This window comes from Pygoscelis adeliae, unplaced genomic scaffold, assembly GCF_000699105.1.
Source record: "Pygoscelis adeliae isolate BGI_AS28 unplaced genomic scaffold, ASM69910v1 Scaffold707, whole genome shotgun sequence".
NCBI classification, from domain to species: domain Eukaryota; kingdom Metazoa; phylum Chordata; class Aves; order Sphenisciformes; family Spheniscidae; genus Pygoscelis; species Pygoscelis adeliae.
Window position 1 is genome coordinate 9683 of NW_008825227.1, and position 17744 is coordinate 27426.

Sequence of the window (17744 nt, forward strand, 5' to 3'; positions counted from 1 at the left end):
CCGGGGGAAGCAACCCGCGGCCACAACGGGGAGGGAAGCGGGGCTTGGGCACGCTGGAGGAAGCACACGGCACATCCAGCCGGCACACACCGTGTCCTCCCGGCAATGCACCGTGGGGTCCCTCTTGCAATGGGGACCCTCTTGCAGTGGAGACCCTCTTCTAATGCCCCGCTGGGTCCCTCTTGCAACGGGGACCCTCTTGCAATGTGCCATGGAGTCTCTCTTACAATGGGGTCCCCTTTTGCAACAGGGTACCTCTTGCAATGCCCCCATTAGGTCCCTCTTGCAATGGGATCCTTCTTGCGATGTCCCACGGGGTCCCTCTTGCAACGGGGTCCCCTCCTGCAACCCCCCCGCCGGGTCCCTGGACAACATCCCTGCCTGTGCCGGTTGCCACCACCAGCAGCATTTCCCCGTGCTTTAGTTCACGGTTGCCTGGTTCACCTCTTAGCATCTAGGCGCTTCCCTGAGCAACGCAGCTGATCCCTCCCAGGGGTGCCAGCAACGGGGGTGACACCCTACGTGCCCCGGGAGCCTGTAAGGGACCAGGAGAGCCGCATATTGCGAGCATCGATTGATGACCTGGATCCAGCGGTCGCTGCGGGTTTCCACCTCCGAGCAGATGGTCAGCTTGCAGTTGGCTTTCCTCAGCAGGACCTGGAGCCCTTCCAGAAAGACTTTGTTGGAGTCTGAGCCCTGCTGGATGCTGGAGGGAGAGGAAGGAGCGAATGCTGCAAGGGGGGATCACGAGAAGCCCCCCCAACCCCAACCGTGCAGCCCATTCCTCGTTCCTAAATGCGCTGGGTAATAGTCCTGCATGAGATTAGCTCCTGGAGAGGCTCCTCCAGCTTTCTCCCTGGGGTTGCAACGAGTGCAGCAGTGCCAGCGGGCTCCCTACCCAAATATTAGGCTCTGGTATAGCATGCATAAAGCCTGGCTCAGCCTATAGCTGCTACGCAGCAAGGAAGGGTCGAAAAAGCCTCCTTGGAGAGTCCCCCAAGGTAGGGGAGCAATGGGGTGACTCCCCTCCTACCTGCAGACAAAAACCTCCAGAGGCTGCTGGGTGTTGGGCGTCATTATCCAGGGCGCCACGCGGAAAACCACCGTATCCGTGAAAATCGGGGTGCCCGGCGAATTCTGCGAGGGGTGAAAACGCCGGGGAGCGGCGGTTGAAAACCCCACCGCTGGGGGACTTTGCAGGGGATGGGGCAAACCCCACATACCTTATGGGGGACCTCCAGCAAGCTGGTGCTGAAGGAAACCAACCCGGAGAAGCCCAAGTCAGGGAAAGCCAACCCTTCAACGTAGAAGGTGTTTTCTCCACTGCCGACATCGTCCAGCACGTAGGAGAGCTTGCCTGGCCCCAACACGGATTTGTAGTGCGGGTGTGAGTCTCTCCCTGGAGAAACACCGAAATACCCGACCCAAGACACGGTGACCAACCTGTCCACCAGGCTGGAAGGAGGCACCAGCAAGGAGGTGGCTGATGCCAGCACGGTTTGCAGAGGAGCGGGTGTGCCTCCTCTTCTCTGGGGAACACACTTGATCTTCCTCGTACAAAGAGGACTCTATACCCTCGGGTCCAACCCTTTCAAGGTGCACGGCTTGAGTTAAGCATCTAATCACATACTTGGGTTCCCTGACCTGATTTTCGGCAGGAATCTGCTGGGGATCCAGCTACCGGGGTGTTCAAAGGCAAAACGCGCTGCCTGACGAGATAGGCTGCTTTGGTGGTTGGGTCATTGCCCACGCTGAAAAGGTGCTGGGAGCCACGTGGGGGTTACCCGCCCCATAGGAATGTCAAAGTTTCAGCAACCCCGCTGAGAAAAGCCTTTTTTTATCCTTTTTGCCTTGATTTTTTCCATATAACCCAATCTTCTACAACAGCAGAGGAGCTTTGGGGATAAATGAGTGTTTCCAGCAATCAGAGGTGCCCAGCCCTTAGCCATGGTGAACAAAAAAATTAGGGTTTGCCCACCTCAGGGTCATGCATGGATATCTGGGAAGGAAGGAAGGAATACTCACGGATAGCGTGGAAAACCCGCACTTTATCCGCGTCCGACTCAGAGACGTGCAGGACCACCTGGTACTCAGCAAAGATAGCGCTGGGACCTTGAGTCCGCAGCAGCATGACGGACATGTCCTGAAGGTCTACCGGGGCGGGAAAAAGATGAGAGGGGGGACGTGGAGAGAGGAGATGGAGGTGTTGCAAGCGGGAAACACCCCGGTAAGACCTTTTGGGTCCCCTCATGCTGCGAATGACACCCTACCTGCAGTGGTCCGTATGTCCACCTGACCGCTGTCTGTCCCCCCTGCACCGGGGCTGTCCCGGTCACAGTTGACCAGCAGCACGGCGCCTTGCCCATCCGGACCCCACGTCCACTTGGCCTAGAGGAGAAGCACCCGAAGGGGAGGGGAACAAGATTTTCCCCATCCCAGCCTCCTCCCGGACAGGGGAAAACCCCACGGCCACAACCACGCTCGGAGGACATCCCACAACAAGCAGTCAAGGCTGGTGGGGAGAGAGCAGCGATGCTTTCAAGCCACTAAATTTCCTAACCTCAGCTTCTAGCAGGGCCAGCAAAGACTATTTCAAACAGATCTTATCTTCTAACAAGCCAGAGAGTATCTGCCAGGCCTCATCCGGACAACACTACGCCGTTTCTAGAAATGCATCTCATCTTGATGTACAATTTGAGCTGCTGATGGGGCTGCAGCTAATTACCCGGGTGTAAGTGCTTGGGCATATGCAGATTTGTTGCCAAAGGTGTAAATATCTTGCTGTTTGCTAAACTTGCAGCTGACTCATTTAGTGGCACGTTTCAAGTCCAAAAAGGAGAAAAAAAGAAAAGCAGAGTGTTTTCTCCTACATGACCCTCAGGGCTAGACTGGAGAGGTAGGAGATTTTGGCACGGAATAAGAAAATAAAGTCTTTTCCTCCTCAATTAGTAGGTTGAGAATTTGCCAGGTTATTTTCCCTAATTGAGACACCAGCAACACCATCCAAGTCCCTCTCCCTCCTGGAGATTTTCAGGGAAGAGACTACAAACAGGTACAGCTCGTGTTGGCCCTCCGTACATTGCCTACAGCAAAGCTTCTCATTACCTTGTCCTTCCCTTTGCTCTTCACTCTGCCATTTCGGCTCAAGTCCACGTCCAGGGATACATCTGAAACATCAAGAGAGAAGGAAACCACTGGCAGGGGAATGAGCTCTTGGTGGCATTTTGGGCTCATCCTTGGCACTAGCCATGAGTCATCCAATATCAATCCCACCTTCATGCCCCAAAGCTGCTCCAGACCCAACGTCTCCAACAAAATGCCGATAGAAAAGCCAACCCGATGGCTTTTTCATGGCTTTCCCCCTTCGGTCTCCAGCTATCTTCTCCCATCTTGGTTCCCCCAGCAGGGACGTACCCACTTCATGGCATATTTTGTGTTTTCACCAATTTCATATTGACTGTAGCATTTTTCATGAAGCTGAAACATGGTGGAGGCATGAAAGTGTTTTCACCATGGGTGAGTGGACACCTAAATAATTACTAGGCTTGATGCAACTCTGAGAAGAACTTTCCCTTACAGAGCTCTTCTTGGCCCAAATCTCTGCCTCTGCTGCAATGAAGCGGAGGTTTACCAGCGACCTCATCTAAACCCTACCTAAATCTGTATTAAGCCTATCTTAATACAGAAATTCCTCTGAATCGGATATACAGCGTGTGGAAAACACAAGCACTGAAGCAGAAATTGTCCTTCTCCTTGATGCAGAGAGGAGGACATGGAGAAGCTGGAAATGACACTCTAAACCTAAGCAAGCAAAGAGCATTTGTAAGGCAAAAGCCCTGCAGACAGCGGTGGCCCCAGATGGCTCCAGCAGAGCCCATCAGTCATGGGACGTGGGAAACCATCAGCCTCTTCAGGTGCAATTTTGGGAGGCTTATGCATGACTTAAGGACACAGGCCTGACTGTTACGCGAACACTTTAGAAAATCCCAAATTTAGGGTAATTAACCCATCCAAGTGGAAGGCTCTGCATCCAGACTGGTTGTCTAGACTCCCTTTGTAGTCAGCAGAGGAAAATAGGCATTTCAAGGGAATGATTCATCTCATCCTAAACTTCTAAAATAGGTCAGACAACTACACTTTGGTGCCTATTCCTCTCCACTAGCTGCCACAGAGGTTGAGGAGGGGGACGCCGGCCAAAGTTGGGTGAGATGGTCTCCTTTGGATCCTCTTCCGCCAACGCAATGGTCTTGGCAAGCTGAGGAGGATGCTCGGTGTGTGCGTTGGGTGGGGACACAGCCCAGCCTGTGTCTTTTTTGCACCATATAAGGCAGCATAATAACATTTTAATTATTTCCCTCTTGCTTGTCAGCATCAGTCAACACCCAAAACTTCATTGCACATTGCAGACGGGCAGCCCGCGCCCCCCACTTAACTCCCATCCCGTGAACCCAACTAGATCTTGGCATCAGAAAGGGTTGGCCGGGTTTGAACAAGCGTTGCTGTAATACCTACCTACGCAAGTGAGATACAACCAAGCCACCGAAAGCTCATTGTCTTCCCGTCCATAGTATGAAATCTTAACCTGTGAAGACATCACCAGATCATGACCCAAGTCCCGTGTTCCGTCATGCTGAGTAGGTCTCTCCACTCATTGGGTTGACCAACCAATGCTATACAACAAGCTCTCGGAGGTTCATCCAAGCCATTCTCCATTAATCACAGGTTCAGCCAAACCATTTCTGCCTGCTTCAGCACAAGAACAGGCATGGAAAAAGCCAAGGTCGGAGTATTTTTGCTGCCTGGCATGGAGCTTCTGACACCAGCATTTGCAGCCACCATGCTTTCTCATATTTAGGGCACAAAATGTGATCTCCTTCTTAGTTTCATTTTTCGTACGCAATAATTACACAATTCTTTTTACGTTTGAGTTTTTTCTGTGGAAATGAGCACGAAGTCAGCACTATCGAGAAATGTTCAAGCCTGCTGATAATTCTCCCTCCTTTCCCAGAAAATTTGACTTATTTTTCCAGTTTTGGTGCATAAAAAGCAACTGACCTTATTGTCATTGACAGTCCTGCTGGTGACATCAATGGTCACTACAACCTCTATATCGGGATCCAGGGGCCATCTGGAGTTAATCATGGGTTTTGTCATGGGGCTGTGGGTGATGTGGACCGTAACCGCGGAGGTGGCATGGACATCAAATGACATGGCACCTTTGGGGGTACATCTGAAACAGAGAGCAGCGTTGGGTCATAGATCGAGTTGTCCCTCTTGCTCTCCTCTGTAGAGCCAAATACTTGAACGTGGAATTAAAATCCAGCCTTAACTGGGTGGAAAGGACTCAGAAACCATCTTTGGGTGATGAAATACGTCGTCTGAATTTTACGTGTATTATCTCTGTGGCGGTGTTGAGCAAGCAGAGCTCCCACTGGAGCTTCGGCACGTCCGTCTGTGGTTAAGCCTAGATTGCAAATTGCTGAAGTTTGGGCATCCAACCTCCCTCCACAACAGCAAGAAAACCCCCAAAATTTCAGCATTCTGCGACAAAACCCCAACAAAGAGCCAGGACAATTTTTGATGTCAACCATCTGTGGAGATGGTTATCGTGGGACCATACCCTGGCCCAAAAGATGCCCAAACTGGAGCGGAGCCTGAATCCGAGTGTGGAGAACTCGCACCCCACCTGCATGACATCCCTTGCCTTTGAAGTGCTGCCTACCTGCTCATTACAGCCCCAGCACCTCCATCCCAGGAGCACGAGTGCTCTGACCTGTCTGCCATCGGGAGCCAGCCTCCCCGGCCGCATGCGAAAAGGGACAGGACAGTAAATTTTAACAGCAAGAATAAATTAAAAAAAAAACCACAGAAGAGATTTAGTCCTGGTGTTGCTCTTGGCACAGCATCCCTGGTGCCTGCAGCGGCTTCTAAGAGGAGATTAAAGCGTCATCTCGCTTGTCACCCCTTGTATTTAACATCGTGCAACGTCGTAAATCCACCTGCACGCTGTCGCACGCCATGACTTCTCAAATTTGGGTCTATTTGCCCTGATTTTACAGCCCTCACACCTCAGCATCACCATTGGATTCCCACCGTGCTCCATTTTCTGCCCCAAAACAGACCAAACCACAGTCAAAGCTTGACACATCCATCACCAAGTTCCCCCAGCCGGTGCTCTCCAGGAACAAAATGATCCCATTTTTTTACTTGAAAGAACATCCGTCATCTGCTTTTTTGGACCAAAGCTCGGATTTGTCTACTGAGGAGCCAAATCAGCCCATTCTGGGGCTTAGGTCCCATGTTTAAATGGGACTGAGCTTGCTTTGAGACCAAATCCAGAAAAAAATTGCAAATAGTAGGTTTTATATATTCCCATCTGGCTGAGCGAAAAAATAATACTGTTTTAGGGCAGCTAAAGCTCAATCTGAAGCCCTTCGGGGGGACGATGGCATGTCCTGGCCCAGCTCCAACACACAACCCCAATAATTGCCCCAGATGCGATTGCCGACTGGCTTGTCCTGTAGTCTCTATCATTATAAACGTGATTTAATAAATAATGACAATGTAACAGCAGGGCAAATACAGCCTCATATCTGGCCAATAGAGCAACCCCCATATTTAATGCTGGAAAAAATATCTTTTTGTGAAATAGCCCATGCAAACCCTTTGGTGGATTTTTTCTGCCTGAGCCACACATTTTATTCTTTCCCCCATTTATCTCCAGCCAAGTTGCTCGTCTTGAATTGCTCTTGCCTAATGTTTTTACAGTCAGAAATAGATCCCGCTCAGCCGGGGTGTGCATGGGCTTTGCCTGCAAATCGTCATGGCTCAGCTACGCTTCGATGCCTCGCGTTTGCCAGAGCCAACGTCCCTCCTTTGGGCGCAGCTTCTCATGTGACATCGTCCCCCGTGCACCAAAAAAGCTTGCCAAATCCCTGGATGAACTCACGATCTGGGCTCAAAATGAGCTCTGATTTTCCCCCTAGCACCCACTTCTCCTTCAAACAAAAAGCAAAACCACTGTTGGGCTCCCCCAGAACCCATCAGCCCTATGGAAAATGATGGCGATGCCCCGAGCCCAAGCCTTACCGGCGCGTATCGAGGAAGACCTCGGTACCCAACACGCAGACGCCATAGCTGGCGTGGCTGGTGGACATCTGCACGACGTGACGTTGGGGCATGATGTGCCGGGGACGGCGGCTGCAAGTGAAGGAAGCTGCTGCCTGACTTTGTAGGTAAACCAGCACGACTGGATTAAAAGGCAGGGGAATTTAACTCCTCCTTCCCTCGATGACGGGGTTTAGCCAGGGGACCCTGTCGTCTCCACCTCCACCACCCAGCAAGCTGCCGCCCCGCTCGGGGAGATGGAGGTGATAAGGCTGCCCCTGGGGGGCGGGGGGACACGGGCGGCTCCGGGGGGGGGACACGGGGCAGAAGGGCAAAACAGGGTGGGTGACACCCAACCCTGCTCTGGGATGCTCAGCAGTGAGCTCTTTCAGGGCTTATTCTCAACTTTTTATTCCCTTATATCTCCATATAAGGACTCCAAAGCTTAATGCATTAAACATTTCAAGTCCTGCTGTTGTGCAACGTGGTTGTTTAGGGTTATTACAATACACGGTATCATTAAAATAAAGCATTTTCTTTAAAACGACCCAAATTTTCCATCTAGCCTCTCCACAGGTGACTCACAGCCTCGGCTACCCCATTAGGGCAATGCCCAAATAAAGCCTAACAAAAGGAAATGTTTGTTCAAGTCGGTCCTTCCTATCATAACAACTCCCGAGGAGCGCAACAGGCAGAAACGGGTGCAGGGAAAACTAGTTATTTGGCAGGCAGAGAAGGGGGAAAAAAACCCAAACAACAACAAAACAAGAGGCTTTCAGTGGAAATTAAAAGTTCTCGGTGTTTTGCTTGCACCTTGCGTTTCAGGGGAATTGAGGTTTTTTGGGCATGCTCCTACGGGAAACATTCCCATCGCTGGAAGATGTCGCCTACCGGAGATAGCCATCTCTCTCCGGGCCATCCCAGGAGGCTTCACCTGCCCGCGAAGAGTGAAACCGGGCGAGATTAATCCTGCTGAAGCTGGGCAGGAGGTCTCTGCCACGCCTGGGGACGGAGGCAGCAGCTAAGATGGAGGAAAAAGGCAGCACGGGGACAGAGAGCACACCGACAGCCCCGTTGCCACAAGGTTCATCCTCATAGCAAGGGGGACACGGGGCGATGTAGTCACGTTAGCGATCCAATGGGCAGGACAGGACTGGAGCCAGGAGAAACCCAGTTTTGTGAGCAGCAAGACCGCTTGCAAGCCAAAAAGGTCAAAGCAAGCTCAGCGGAGCCAGAGGGACCCGTCCCCACCACTGCACCAAGCTGCACGTCCTCAGCCGGAGGAGCAACGACCTGCACGCACCTTCCCCTGCAAGATCAAACCAGCTGCTTTAAACATCTCCCAGCCAGTCTACATTAAAGGGCTCCTTCCGACTTTAATTGCAGCAGAAAAAAAAAACCAGCACCGTGTCTCGTATGCGAGTACGGCTTTAATAAGATCATGGGAGCCTGTTGGGGCAGCCAGGATGCTCGAGTGGGGAATGCTAGCGGCATATCCAGGCTCACCAGGACCTCGCCTTGCTTGAGATTTTAGATAAAATCCCATTTCCCGAAACCCAGCACGAGCCAAACTCCTGATGTTCATAGACTCGTGAATTTTGTTGGTTCCCAAGCCCTCCCGGGGGAGCACAAGCCTTCACGCACTCCTAAAACCCCTCGAGCTGGGGCAAAGCAGAGCTGGCACGGGGGTGCGAGGAGCTCATTGCATCCTCCGAGGAAGCGTCTGGCCACGGCAGCATCTCTACCGAAGACAGCTGCAAGTTGGATTTCCCACTCGCGCCTGCTGGTCGCGCTGGTTTAGACTGGGCACAGTGCTGAGCTTGCCGCCTGCTGTGATTTTAGCATCACATCCTGCTTGGCTGGTTTGAGCCCTGTACCAGACAGGGAACACACCTTAATCCCCACGAGGTCAGGCTGGTACAGTCTGTAATCTGGAGGGAGGTGGAGGATGGTGGTTTTGGGCTCCCAGCAAGCATGAGGGCTTCAGCGGAGGGTTTGAGAGCACGTGCTTCTCAAGATCCACCCAGGATCACACCTATCCAGAAAGGATGGAGACACTGTGCCGAAACCTCATCTTCATTTTGGTTTGGGGTTTTTTGTCCCAGCAAGTTTAGTCACGGCACATTTTGAGCTGCCATGGTCACTGCGGATGCTCGCTCAAGCCCAAAACACCTCATCTTCATTGGGTGGTACCTACACTCACCTCTTCTTCCTCCTCCACCTGCTATTAGCACCAACGTGCCTGCGCACAGGGAGAATGACAATTTTAAGTCATCTGGCCCTTTCAGAGCTGAGTGTTTCTTCCTAATAACACCTTGCCCCAAGAAGTTGCTATTAAGATCCCTGGTACATGACGGATGGGATCCTGCCTCTCCATCAGATTGAGTGAGCTTCGTCAGCCTTGTTTAAGGCTCACTTCACCTTTTTCCCCAATTTCAGCCTGTTTCTAGCCATGATGGAGCAAGACCCGACCCCCCAGTGTTCCCCCAGGAACACCACTAATAGCGCAGACTCCCTCGGGGTGTTTCTTCTCACCCATCCTGCACCACCACTCTGTCAAGGAAAGTTTGATAGTCTCCTTAAGCCGATAATTACACCTTATTTATTACTCTGCATGCATAATTGCAGGCAGGAACTTTTAAGAGCCATGTCAGCCTAATTACTTGCAATAGGGCAAGGCATCGAACCAGTTATCAAGTCCCGCTCGGGTTTGTATGAGGGTATATTTTCTTTAGGTGCATAGCTGTAACAGCACAGCAGGAGCATCCCAGGTGAGCACCAAGTCCCCTCCCAGAGACCTGCCTTCTCCATCCCACTTGGAAGCCAGGGGAAGAAGGGCAGGAGGTTGGTTTGGACCAGTAAAAAATGCTTTTAAAGCCAGTAAAACCCAAGAGAGGTTGGTTCCCATCCTGGTAAAACATCCATGGCCAGGACTTGCCAGAGCTGGCTTTGCAACCACCTTCTCCTGGGTGAGAAGACACCCAAAATCCCCCTCCATCCTTTCTTCTCCCCAGAATAAAGGCATCTGCCTGCTGGGAGACTTCATACCTGGCAATCCAAGAGCAAAGCACCCCACAAAACTGCTTTTTCCCCCGGGGCTGGAGCCATGCATGCACCCTGTGCTCGCCCTGCCCACGTTCTCCCCCAGCTTTGCATTAAATTTGCCGCCCTATAAATATCTCCCTCGCTGGGGCATGCTGGATGCCTCCCCCAGGGAGAGCAATAAAGCCACAGGTGGGCTCAGCGTCACCCAAGCTCCTTCATCCTTGCCGGTGGGTTGGTTTCGCCTCCTCGAAGCTGCCTGCCTCCTCCAAAATAAAGCCAGTGCAGGCAGGAATGGGCAGGAACGGGCAGTGCCTCGTGGCTCGATTGGGACAGGCACCTGTTTGCACCTCCTAAACGCGAAAGGTCAGCTTGAAAGGACGCCGGGGGGGGAACATTTCTCTCCTACTCTTTGCAATAAGGCACGCGCCTGCAGGAAGGGAGCTGCAAAACCACCCCAAAACCCCTCACCAAGCACCCACAGAGCTTAAAACCCCCTTGCACCCACCGGCTCGGGTCCTCCTCAGGGAGAAAATGCTGGATGATGCGCCCATGAAAACCCTCAGGAATCAGCTCGTCGGAGTTGTTTGCAAGCTCCAGTGCTGGCATCTGTTCCCAGGTCTTTGAAATTAGGGCAGGCAGAGATCCATCAGCAGCGGGGAAGTTTATGCAGAGCGTAGCGTAATCTGGCAGATCTGATCTTTTAAAAAAAAAAACCTGAGAACTCCTCTGACCAGATTTGACTGTAGCCAAGAAACCACAAGCCTCCAGACATCTACGTGTGTGTGTGTATATCTCTATATATATCCTGTGATGGTTCACCATGTCTCGATCTCCCACCTGATAGCACAGAGCAGAGCCTGCATCACGAATAGCACTTTTGCCTCCTGAAAAATCCCGTTCTTGCAGCATAAAGCGAGGTTTCTTTAGCAACTCGCGGGGGGAGTCGCCCAGGCTTTCACTGCGATGAGGACAGGTAGGTCCTCGCACTTGTCCCCAGCACCGGACGCAGATATGGAGAGGGTGCCTCAGCCACCTTGCTGCAGCAGAGTTGCCCCTCTCCTTCCTCCCCAAATGAGACATTGCGATGGGTGGGTGCTTTGCCAAAGTCTCTGCAAGAAGGATTCGGTATTTTCCCCACAGCCAGCATAGCTGCAGTGGCTCCACAAAGACCTCCAGAGGCTTGCAAAGGCCTCAAGAAGCTTTGAAAGACCCCTAAGGCTTGCAGAGAACCTCAAAGGTTTGCAAAGCCTCCAGGAAGCTTGCGAAGACCCCAGAAGGCTTGCAAAGACTCCAAGAAGTTTTGAGACACCCAGAAGGCTTACAAAGATCCCCAAAGGCTTGCAAAGACCAAACCTGGTTTCCAAAAACCACCAGGAAGCTTGCAAAGACCCCATCCTCCTTCCATGCCAATCCCTCAAAGACAGGGACCTGTGCAGTAGTGGGGAAACGGGCTCTGCCAGCCCCTTGGGCAGCCAGGGCCACCCAAAAAACCCCAGGACCACCCAGAAATCCCCAGAGCCACCAGGGTTTCAATCCCATATTTGCTAGCAGGTAACACTTGCCCTTAAGGGTCCACAGGTTTCCTTCTGTCTGGCAAGTGCTGGGGGCTTTTACCCACACCAGCACCATCACGCCAGCTGGACCACAGGGGATATAAATACATTTATATTTATATACAGATGTACAAAACAAACCCTGTGACCAGCTAGAAATGCTCCGGCCGATTTTAAAAGTCACAGGTGATGTGGTGACCTTGGAGTCTTTCTGTAAGATAGGAGGGATTTGGGGTTGGGCTTGTTTGGGGTTTTTTTGAAGAAAAGGAGGATGAAGAAAAGGAGGATTGCTAGTTTTCTTTTTCCTTACTGACATCTGAAATACTAAGTCCTCGGGTGCAGGAATTGGGAAGTGAAAATGGTAAAAGAGAAGCTGCTTTTTGCTAGTTTTCTTCCAAACTGCTGGGTTTACACCTCTATTTCCCCAGCCCACAGGTCTCAGGAGAGCACAGGGAGGTGAGGCCACCCGGCCCATGTGATGCTGCTGGCTCTGCTCTGGAGTAAAAAAAGAGGGAAAATAAGTCTTGCACAGTGCTGGAGAACAGAGCCCGCTTGCGCAAACATGATGCAGTTTTGGCTTTTTATCTTTTTCAATTATTTCTCTTCCTAGTCCTTCTTTCACCAGTGTTTCTTACTATGGGTGGTTTAAATAGGCAGGGGTTAAACAGCTAAATCATGATGCTTCTCAGAAGGAACATTTTCCAGCTGCCAGCAGGCCAGCTCCTGGGTCGGGGTGTCTGAACTGGGGGTCATTTAACCCAAGCCCCCAGCATGTTTTGCACAGCAGCGGTGCCACCCTGACCATGATGCTCTATGAAAGGCACAGTCTGGGAGCAAAGTGGGTTATATTTTCTTATATTGCTCGGGGCGAACATTTACGGCCTTTAATAAAATCTCTCCATTGCCACAAATCTCATTTTTGCCTGTGCAGAAAAGCAGCAAAACTGCCTTTTTTTTGTGTGCTCCCAAGTGTTTCCTCAGCAACGCAAAGTTCTTGTTCACATTTGCTGAGGTCATGGCAAAAAAAACCCAGGTTCTACTTCAGATGGGAAACCAGATTTGCACTTATTTCCTGCGCCCCAGCCACAGAGGGAAGAGAGCACTTAAAAAGAATAGCCCGAAAGGGATATAAATAGGGAACATCAACCTGAACGTTTCTGCTCCTCACTAATTGGCTTGTGGCTTCCAAAATCTGGAGCAGAAGTTGGGGTTTTAAAATGAATATTTAGCTTGATATTAATAAATAACGCAGACGCTTGTGTGGGCAGCAATTGCTCCTGACATGCTCCGGTGCGGCAAGTGGTAGGTTCACCGTGCAAAACCACCTCTGATTTCCCCTCATTGGCAACTTGCTCCCCAGCTTCCCTCTGAAAATAAGCAGGGGAAAAAAAAAGGAGTGTCCTGCTCTAGCCTAAGGGCTGGGAAACTGTATTTCTGCCTCCCAAGAGCAGCCAGAGCTTTTCTCTAGACAGCAAAAAAGAGCTGATACCCCATGGATGCAAATGCCAGCCGAAACCCAAAGCGCTGCAAAATCACCTCCCCATGGGGCTGCTCATCCCCGTTTGGGGTCGGGGAGATGCTGGAGGGACGGGGAGTTGGGGACAGCTGAGGGAGCTCCTTGCATAGTGCTGGGAGCCGGCTGGGCTTCAGGCCAGCCGTCCTCCCTCTCCATCCCTTCCCCTCCCCTCGGAGATCATTTTCACAGGGCTTTAGAGGGTCCAATCCAACCGCCCCCTCCCTTCAGACTGGGGTGGGGGCTGCAAATTTGTCATCCCAAACTTCGCAAGCTCCAAAAGCTGATTGATTTGCTCCAGGGCAAGTCGAGGAGGAGGAGGGAGGTGTGCCAGGGAGGAAGGAGAAGCAGCTGGGTGCTGCCTGGGGGCTCAGTGCCACCCGCAGCGGGTGGGGAAAGGTGTGCGTGCCCATCGTCGGGGCATCCGGACTGCTGCGCAGGGAGATGCTGGGGGAACGCACGCTCCGGCTGCAGCACGGGAACCGCATCGAGGCCCTGTGCGTGCTGGGCACCCACATCTCCGCGGACGTCTATGGGTGAGTGCGATGCCCCAACGCTCCCCTTCCTCCCTCCGTTTCTGCACTTCCACCTTTCTCCTCGCCTTTACCCCCCTGTTCCTCCTTCTGCAAATCCCCCCTCCTCATTTTCCCTTCTGTTCCCCCAAAAATCCATGGCCCTCATGCTGTGATTTAATGCAATTTGGGGGCAAAACCCTCCCTGGGCTTTGCAAATCTGCACAAGTCCCAGGAAAGCTTTGAGCATCCGCGTTAACACGATATGGTATTTACCCGCGGTCTGCGACGGCGATGGATCTGATCCATTTGCGGTCACAGATCCAGTGTCATCTCGGAAAGCTGCTGGGGAGTGGAGGGATGAGCAGGAGCCACAGGGATGGACTGCAAAGGAGGGGATGCAGCTGGGAGAGGGAAGGAAAACAAGATCTAGTGACCAAGCAGTGTCCTGGGAAGGCATACAAGTCCCCACAACACCAGCCCTGCACCCCTAAAACCAACCTAATGCTGCACGGCAAGATACCCCCCAAAGGAAAAAGTTTAAAAGCTCATTTCATGGTTAATTCTGGTCTTCGCTGCTTTTGCAAATCTCACCCTTGATATTCAAGCCAAGGAGCGCAGTTACAACTCATCCGGCATCTCTCCGGGTCAAATCTCCTCCCGGTGGGATTCCCAAAACCCAGAAACAAGGAAACCAAACCAGTTTTTCCATGCATAATTAAATGTAATTTAACAATTTAAGAAACACCCAGGCAGCAGCAAACAAGCACTCAGATTTCCTCTCCCCCCCTCCCGGTGAGGGTTTGGCAGGGCTGCCGGCACCCAGAAACCCAATAAATGATGCTGTAACTGTTATACAGCACAAGCTCTCAGGTATCGGGAGCACACATGCTCAAAGGGAGCCTGCACCTCGGGAGCCGTAAGCATCCCAAAAATAACCCTGGAAAGACAGGGAAATTAGGGACAAGGAGCCAGGAGAGGGGAAGGGGCTGCACGGAGCAGCCGGAGAAAAGCAAGGGCACATCAACCTGGGAGCAGTGCAACACCAGCTGCTTCAGGGTTGAATAAAATCACCCTGAAAATTAGAATTTCCCATGGTAAGGTCTCTCAGCTAGGTTGCCACACCATTACAATGAGCTGTTAAATACCAGGTTTGTCTCAGCTGGAAAATAAACACAGATTTCTCCATTAAATTGCAAACCCCAGTTCAGTTCCAGCAGCACTGAGTGCTTCGGCTGTGATTATTATAGATCGTAATCTGCACCAATGGCTACAAAATAGACTCATTTTGCTAAAGTAGCATGTTCTGCCCTAAAAAGAAAAAGACACTTCAAGCATTCCCAGGCAGGGAGGAAAGGGCAGAAAGGTGCCAGCGGTGAGCATGGAGACGCCAGCGTGCCCAGTCTCGGCTGTGTTTTGGGCAGTGAAATTAATTGCAGGGAGAACCGGGTGTTTTCAGCGCAAACTTCTCAAAGTACAGCGTGTTTTTGGCAGGGCGGCCCCAGCCGGGGCAGTCTCCTTTGGTGTGAAGCACACAGAGGGGGTGAGCGTGGAGGTGGCATGGCAGGGCCGAGCAGAGGTTGAGTCAGCCCCCAGCAGCAGGACACGGTGGCCACTGGACGAGGGGACTGTCCTGAGGTTCAGCATGAGCCGGGCCAGCACTGAGGTCAACGATAACAAGGTGAGAAGTGGGGTGCTGGAGTGTGGGACCTCCATGGAGGGAGAGCATCCTTCCCCAACCAGGGATTTGGGGGTTTGCAGGTAACAGTCAGCTTTTACGCAGAGGGAGGGCAGCCCATCAACCAAGCCGGGGTCTTCCTCACTGGCATCGGTGAGTACGAAGGCTTCCGCAACACAGCAATCCCTCTTCAACCTTTCGGTCCCTTGGAGTGGGATGTTTTGATGTGGGGGCAGAGATGGACCCAGGTTTGCTGGGTCTGGGGGCCTTTTGCATCCACCCAACCCTGGGATGATGGTGGGGTCTGCCCATCCAGGGATCTCTCTGGATGTTGACGCGGATCGGGACGGCGTGGTGGAGAAGAACAACCCCAACAAGGTAATTCAGCCTCTTCCACTGCACAGAAAGTCCATGGGCTTGCAAAAGCTCGAGCTCGCTAAGCCCCAGGGGGGTGTTTTAGGCAAGCTGGACTTGGGGTCCCGAGGGACACGGGGCCATCCTGCTCGTCAGCTGCGACAAGGAGAGCCCCTTCACTCCAGCATCGGACTGCAACGACGAAAGGGTATTCAGCAAAGAAGGTAACACAGTTTCAAAAAAAGTCATATAAAGCAAAAAACGCTCTGTTATTCCCCCTCCTTAACCTTTTTGGAGATGAAATTTTGCTTGGGAGCCGGCTGCCCATGAGCTGCTCTCCACCAAGCTGCTGAGTAAGCTTCCCACATGGGGATTTTTTTTTTTTTGCCATGCACATTAATTGCGGTTAAGCAGGGGCATAAAGCACAGCCAGAAAAATAGCAGAGGTGCCACTGACAGCAGAGCTTGGCCCAGGGATGCCTCGTGCGGGTGAAAGGAGCTCAGGGCGAGGCATGCGGCCAGCAGCCAGGAATACACCAGCCTGTTCCTGGAAAACTAAAACCACACAGAGCCAGTGCCCATCCACTTTGAGGCCAGGGACCGGCTGTGCCAGGGCTGTGGGAGGAAAAAAGGGCATTTGTTTCAAAGCACAAGCCACAAGCTTTGTTAGCAGAACCACAGGTTCTTTTTCCAGCTTGCAAAGGCTGGTAGCAAGGGAAGAGCAGATTTTTTGGCATGGGAGATGGAAACCCCAGGAGGGAGCATGCAAGCTGGCCAGAGCTGCATGGTGCGATCACCCATCATCCAATTTTTTTTCGTTGCACCCCAGATTTGCTGGACATGTCTCAGATGGTCTTGAGGACCGAAGGGCCACAACGCCTGCCCCGGGGGTACGAAATCGTTCTCTATATTCCTGTCTCCAACGCCGACAAAGTTGGGGTCTTTTACATGCAGAGTAAGTCCTTCCTCACCTCCTCCCGGGACCCTTCCTCCTCATTCGTGGTGCTTTTCAGATCCCTGCAAGCTCTTTTCTTTCCGTCTCTGACCTTGTCCCCTCCATGCTCTTCAAATGGCACTTCTGAAGCAAATCATGCCCTCAGCATCCCTTCTCCAAATTTTTCCAGAGTTGAATATTCTCTCTTCTCGATCAATTGGAAAACTTTAGAGATTAACAAGCAGAGGCACAGGGCCATAAAGCCATTTATCTAAGGTCATCCAGCAAAGGAGTAGCAAAAAAACCCCCACATGTGCTGACACCCAGATGCTTTATTCATGATGGCAACATGCTCTACAACACATTTCCCCCTCCTTGTTCCTTGTTGTGGGCACAGTGATTTATTCCCTGGGACCAAAAGTCCTCATCCAGGCCAGAAACATGCCATTAAGTAGCTTGGTCTTGTCCCTCCATGCAGAAGCAGTCTGTCAGCAGGAGGGTTGGTGGCATTGTCATCCCATGGCAGGTCAGAGGGGGCTGCAAGGGCAGAAACCCCACGAAAAATCTTCTCAATGACTGCTCCATCCAAGAAAAGGCTGAGACATTTTTCCCCACCCTTCTTGTGCACGACTGCAAAATTGCAAGCCTCTTAGCTCCTGTTTTAAGGCACTTCTGTCAGATGAAGTTGTATCCACCCACAGAGGCAGAGAAGCTCCAGCACAGACGGATTGTGGTACCTCCTTGCATACAAGCAAAATAGGTTGGAAACCACCACTGAAATTTTGGAAGTTACCCACCTTCCCCTTTCTCTTCTTGCAGACCCCTTCTTTGGGCAGCGCTACGTCCACGTGCTGGGCCGGAGGAAGCTGTACCACACCGTGCGATACACCGGTGGGGCCGCCGAGCTCGACTTCTTTGTCGAGGGGCTCCGCTTTCCTGACGACACCTTCCCCGGGCTGGTCTCCATCCATGTCAGCCTCCTGGAGACCCTGGCTGAGGTCTGGGGGCTCCGGGGAAGGGGTGAAACAGCCTGAGAGGCATGGAGAAG

General features: G+C 52.1%; 2 protein-coding genes across 2 annotated transcripts in view; one reads left to right on the forward strand and one right to left on the reverse strand.

Moving 5' to 3' along the window:
* The window catches only part of LOC103921338 (protein-arginine deiminase type-1-like), a 10527-nt gene extending 3346 nt beyond the window's left edge, over positions 1-7181 (reverse strand). Inside the window, exons 1-9 of the mRNA XM_009329283.1 lie at positions 7090-7181; positions 5056-5230; positions 4513-4582; positions 3106-3167; positions 2271-2388; positions 2022-2151; positions 1224-1395; positions 1034-1137; positions 583-706 (exon numbers count right to left, since the gene is read on the reverse strand). Coding sequence (XP_009327558.1) covers positions 583-706; positions 1034-1137; positions 1224-1395; positions 2022-2151; positions 2271-2388; positions 3106-3167; positions 4513-4582; positions 5056-5230; positions 7090-7181 — 1047 coding nt within the window. The remainder of the gene's footprint in view (positions 1-582; positions 707-1033; positions 1138-1223; positions 1396-2021; positions 2152-2270; positions 2389-3105; positions 3168-4512; positions 4583-5055; positions 5231-7089) is intronic.
* Positions 7182-13662: 6481 nt separating this feature from the next.
* Positions 13663-17744, forward strand: part of PADI2 (peptidyl arginine deiminase, type II) — a 10712-nt gene continuing 6630 nt past the window's right edge. The window contains exons 1-7 of the mRNA XM_009329285.1: positions 13663-13754; positions 15225-15411; positions 15492-15561; positions 15725-15786; positions 15869-15986; positions 16592-16717; positions 17516-17694. Coding sequence (XP_009327560.1) covers positions 13663-13754; positions 15225-15411; positions 15492-15561; positions 15725-15786; positions 15869-15986; positions 16592-16717; positions 17516-17694 — 834 coding nt within the window. The remainder of the gene's footprint in view (positions 13755-15224; positions 15412-15491; positions 15562-15724; positions 15787-15868; positions 15987-16591; positions 16718-17515; positions 17695-17744) is intronic.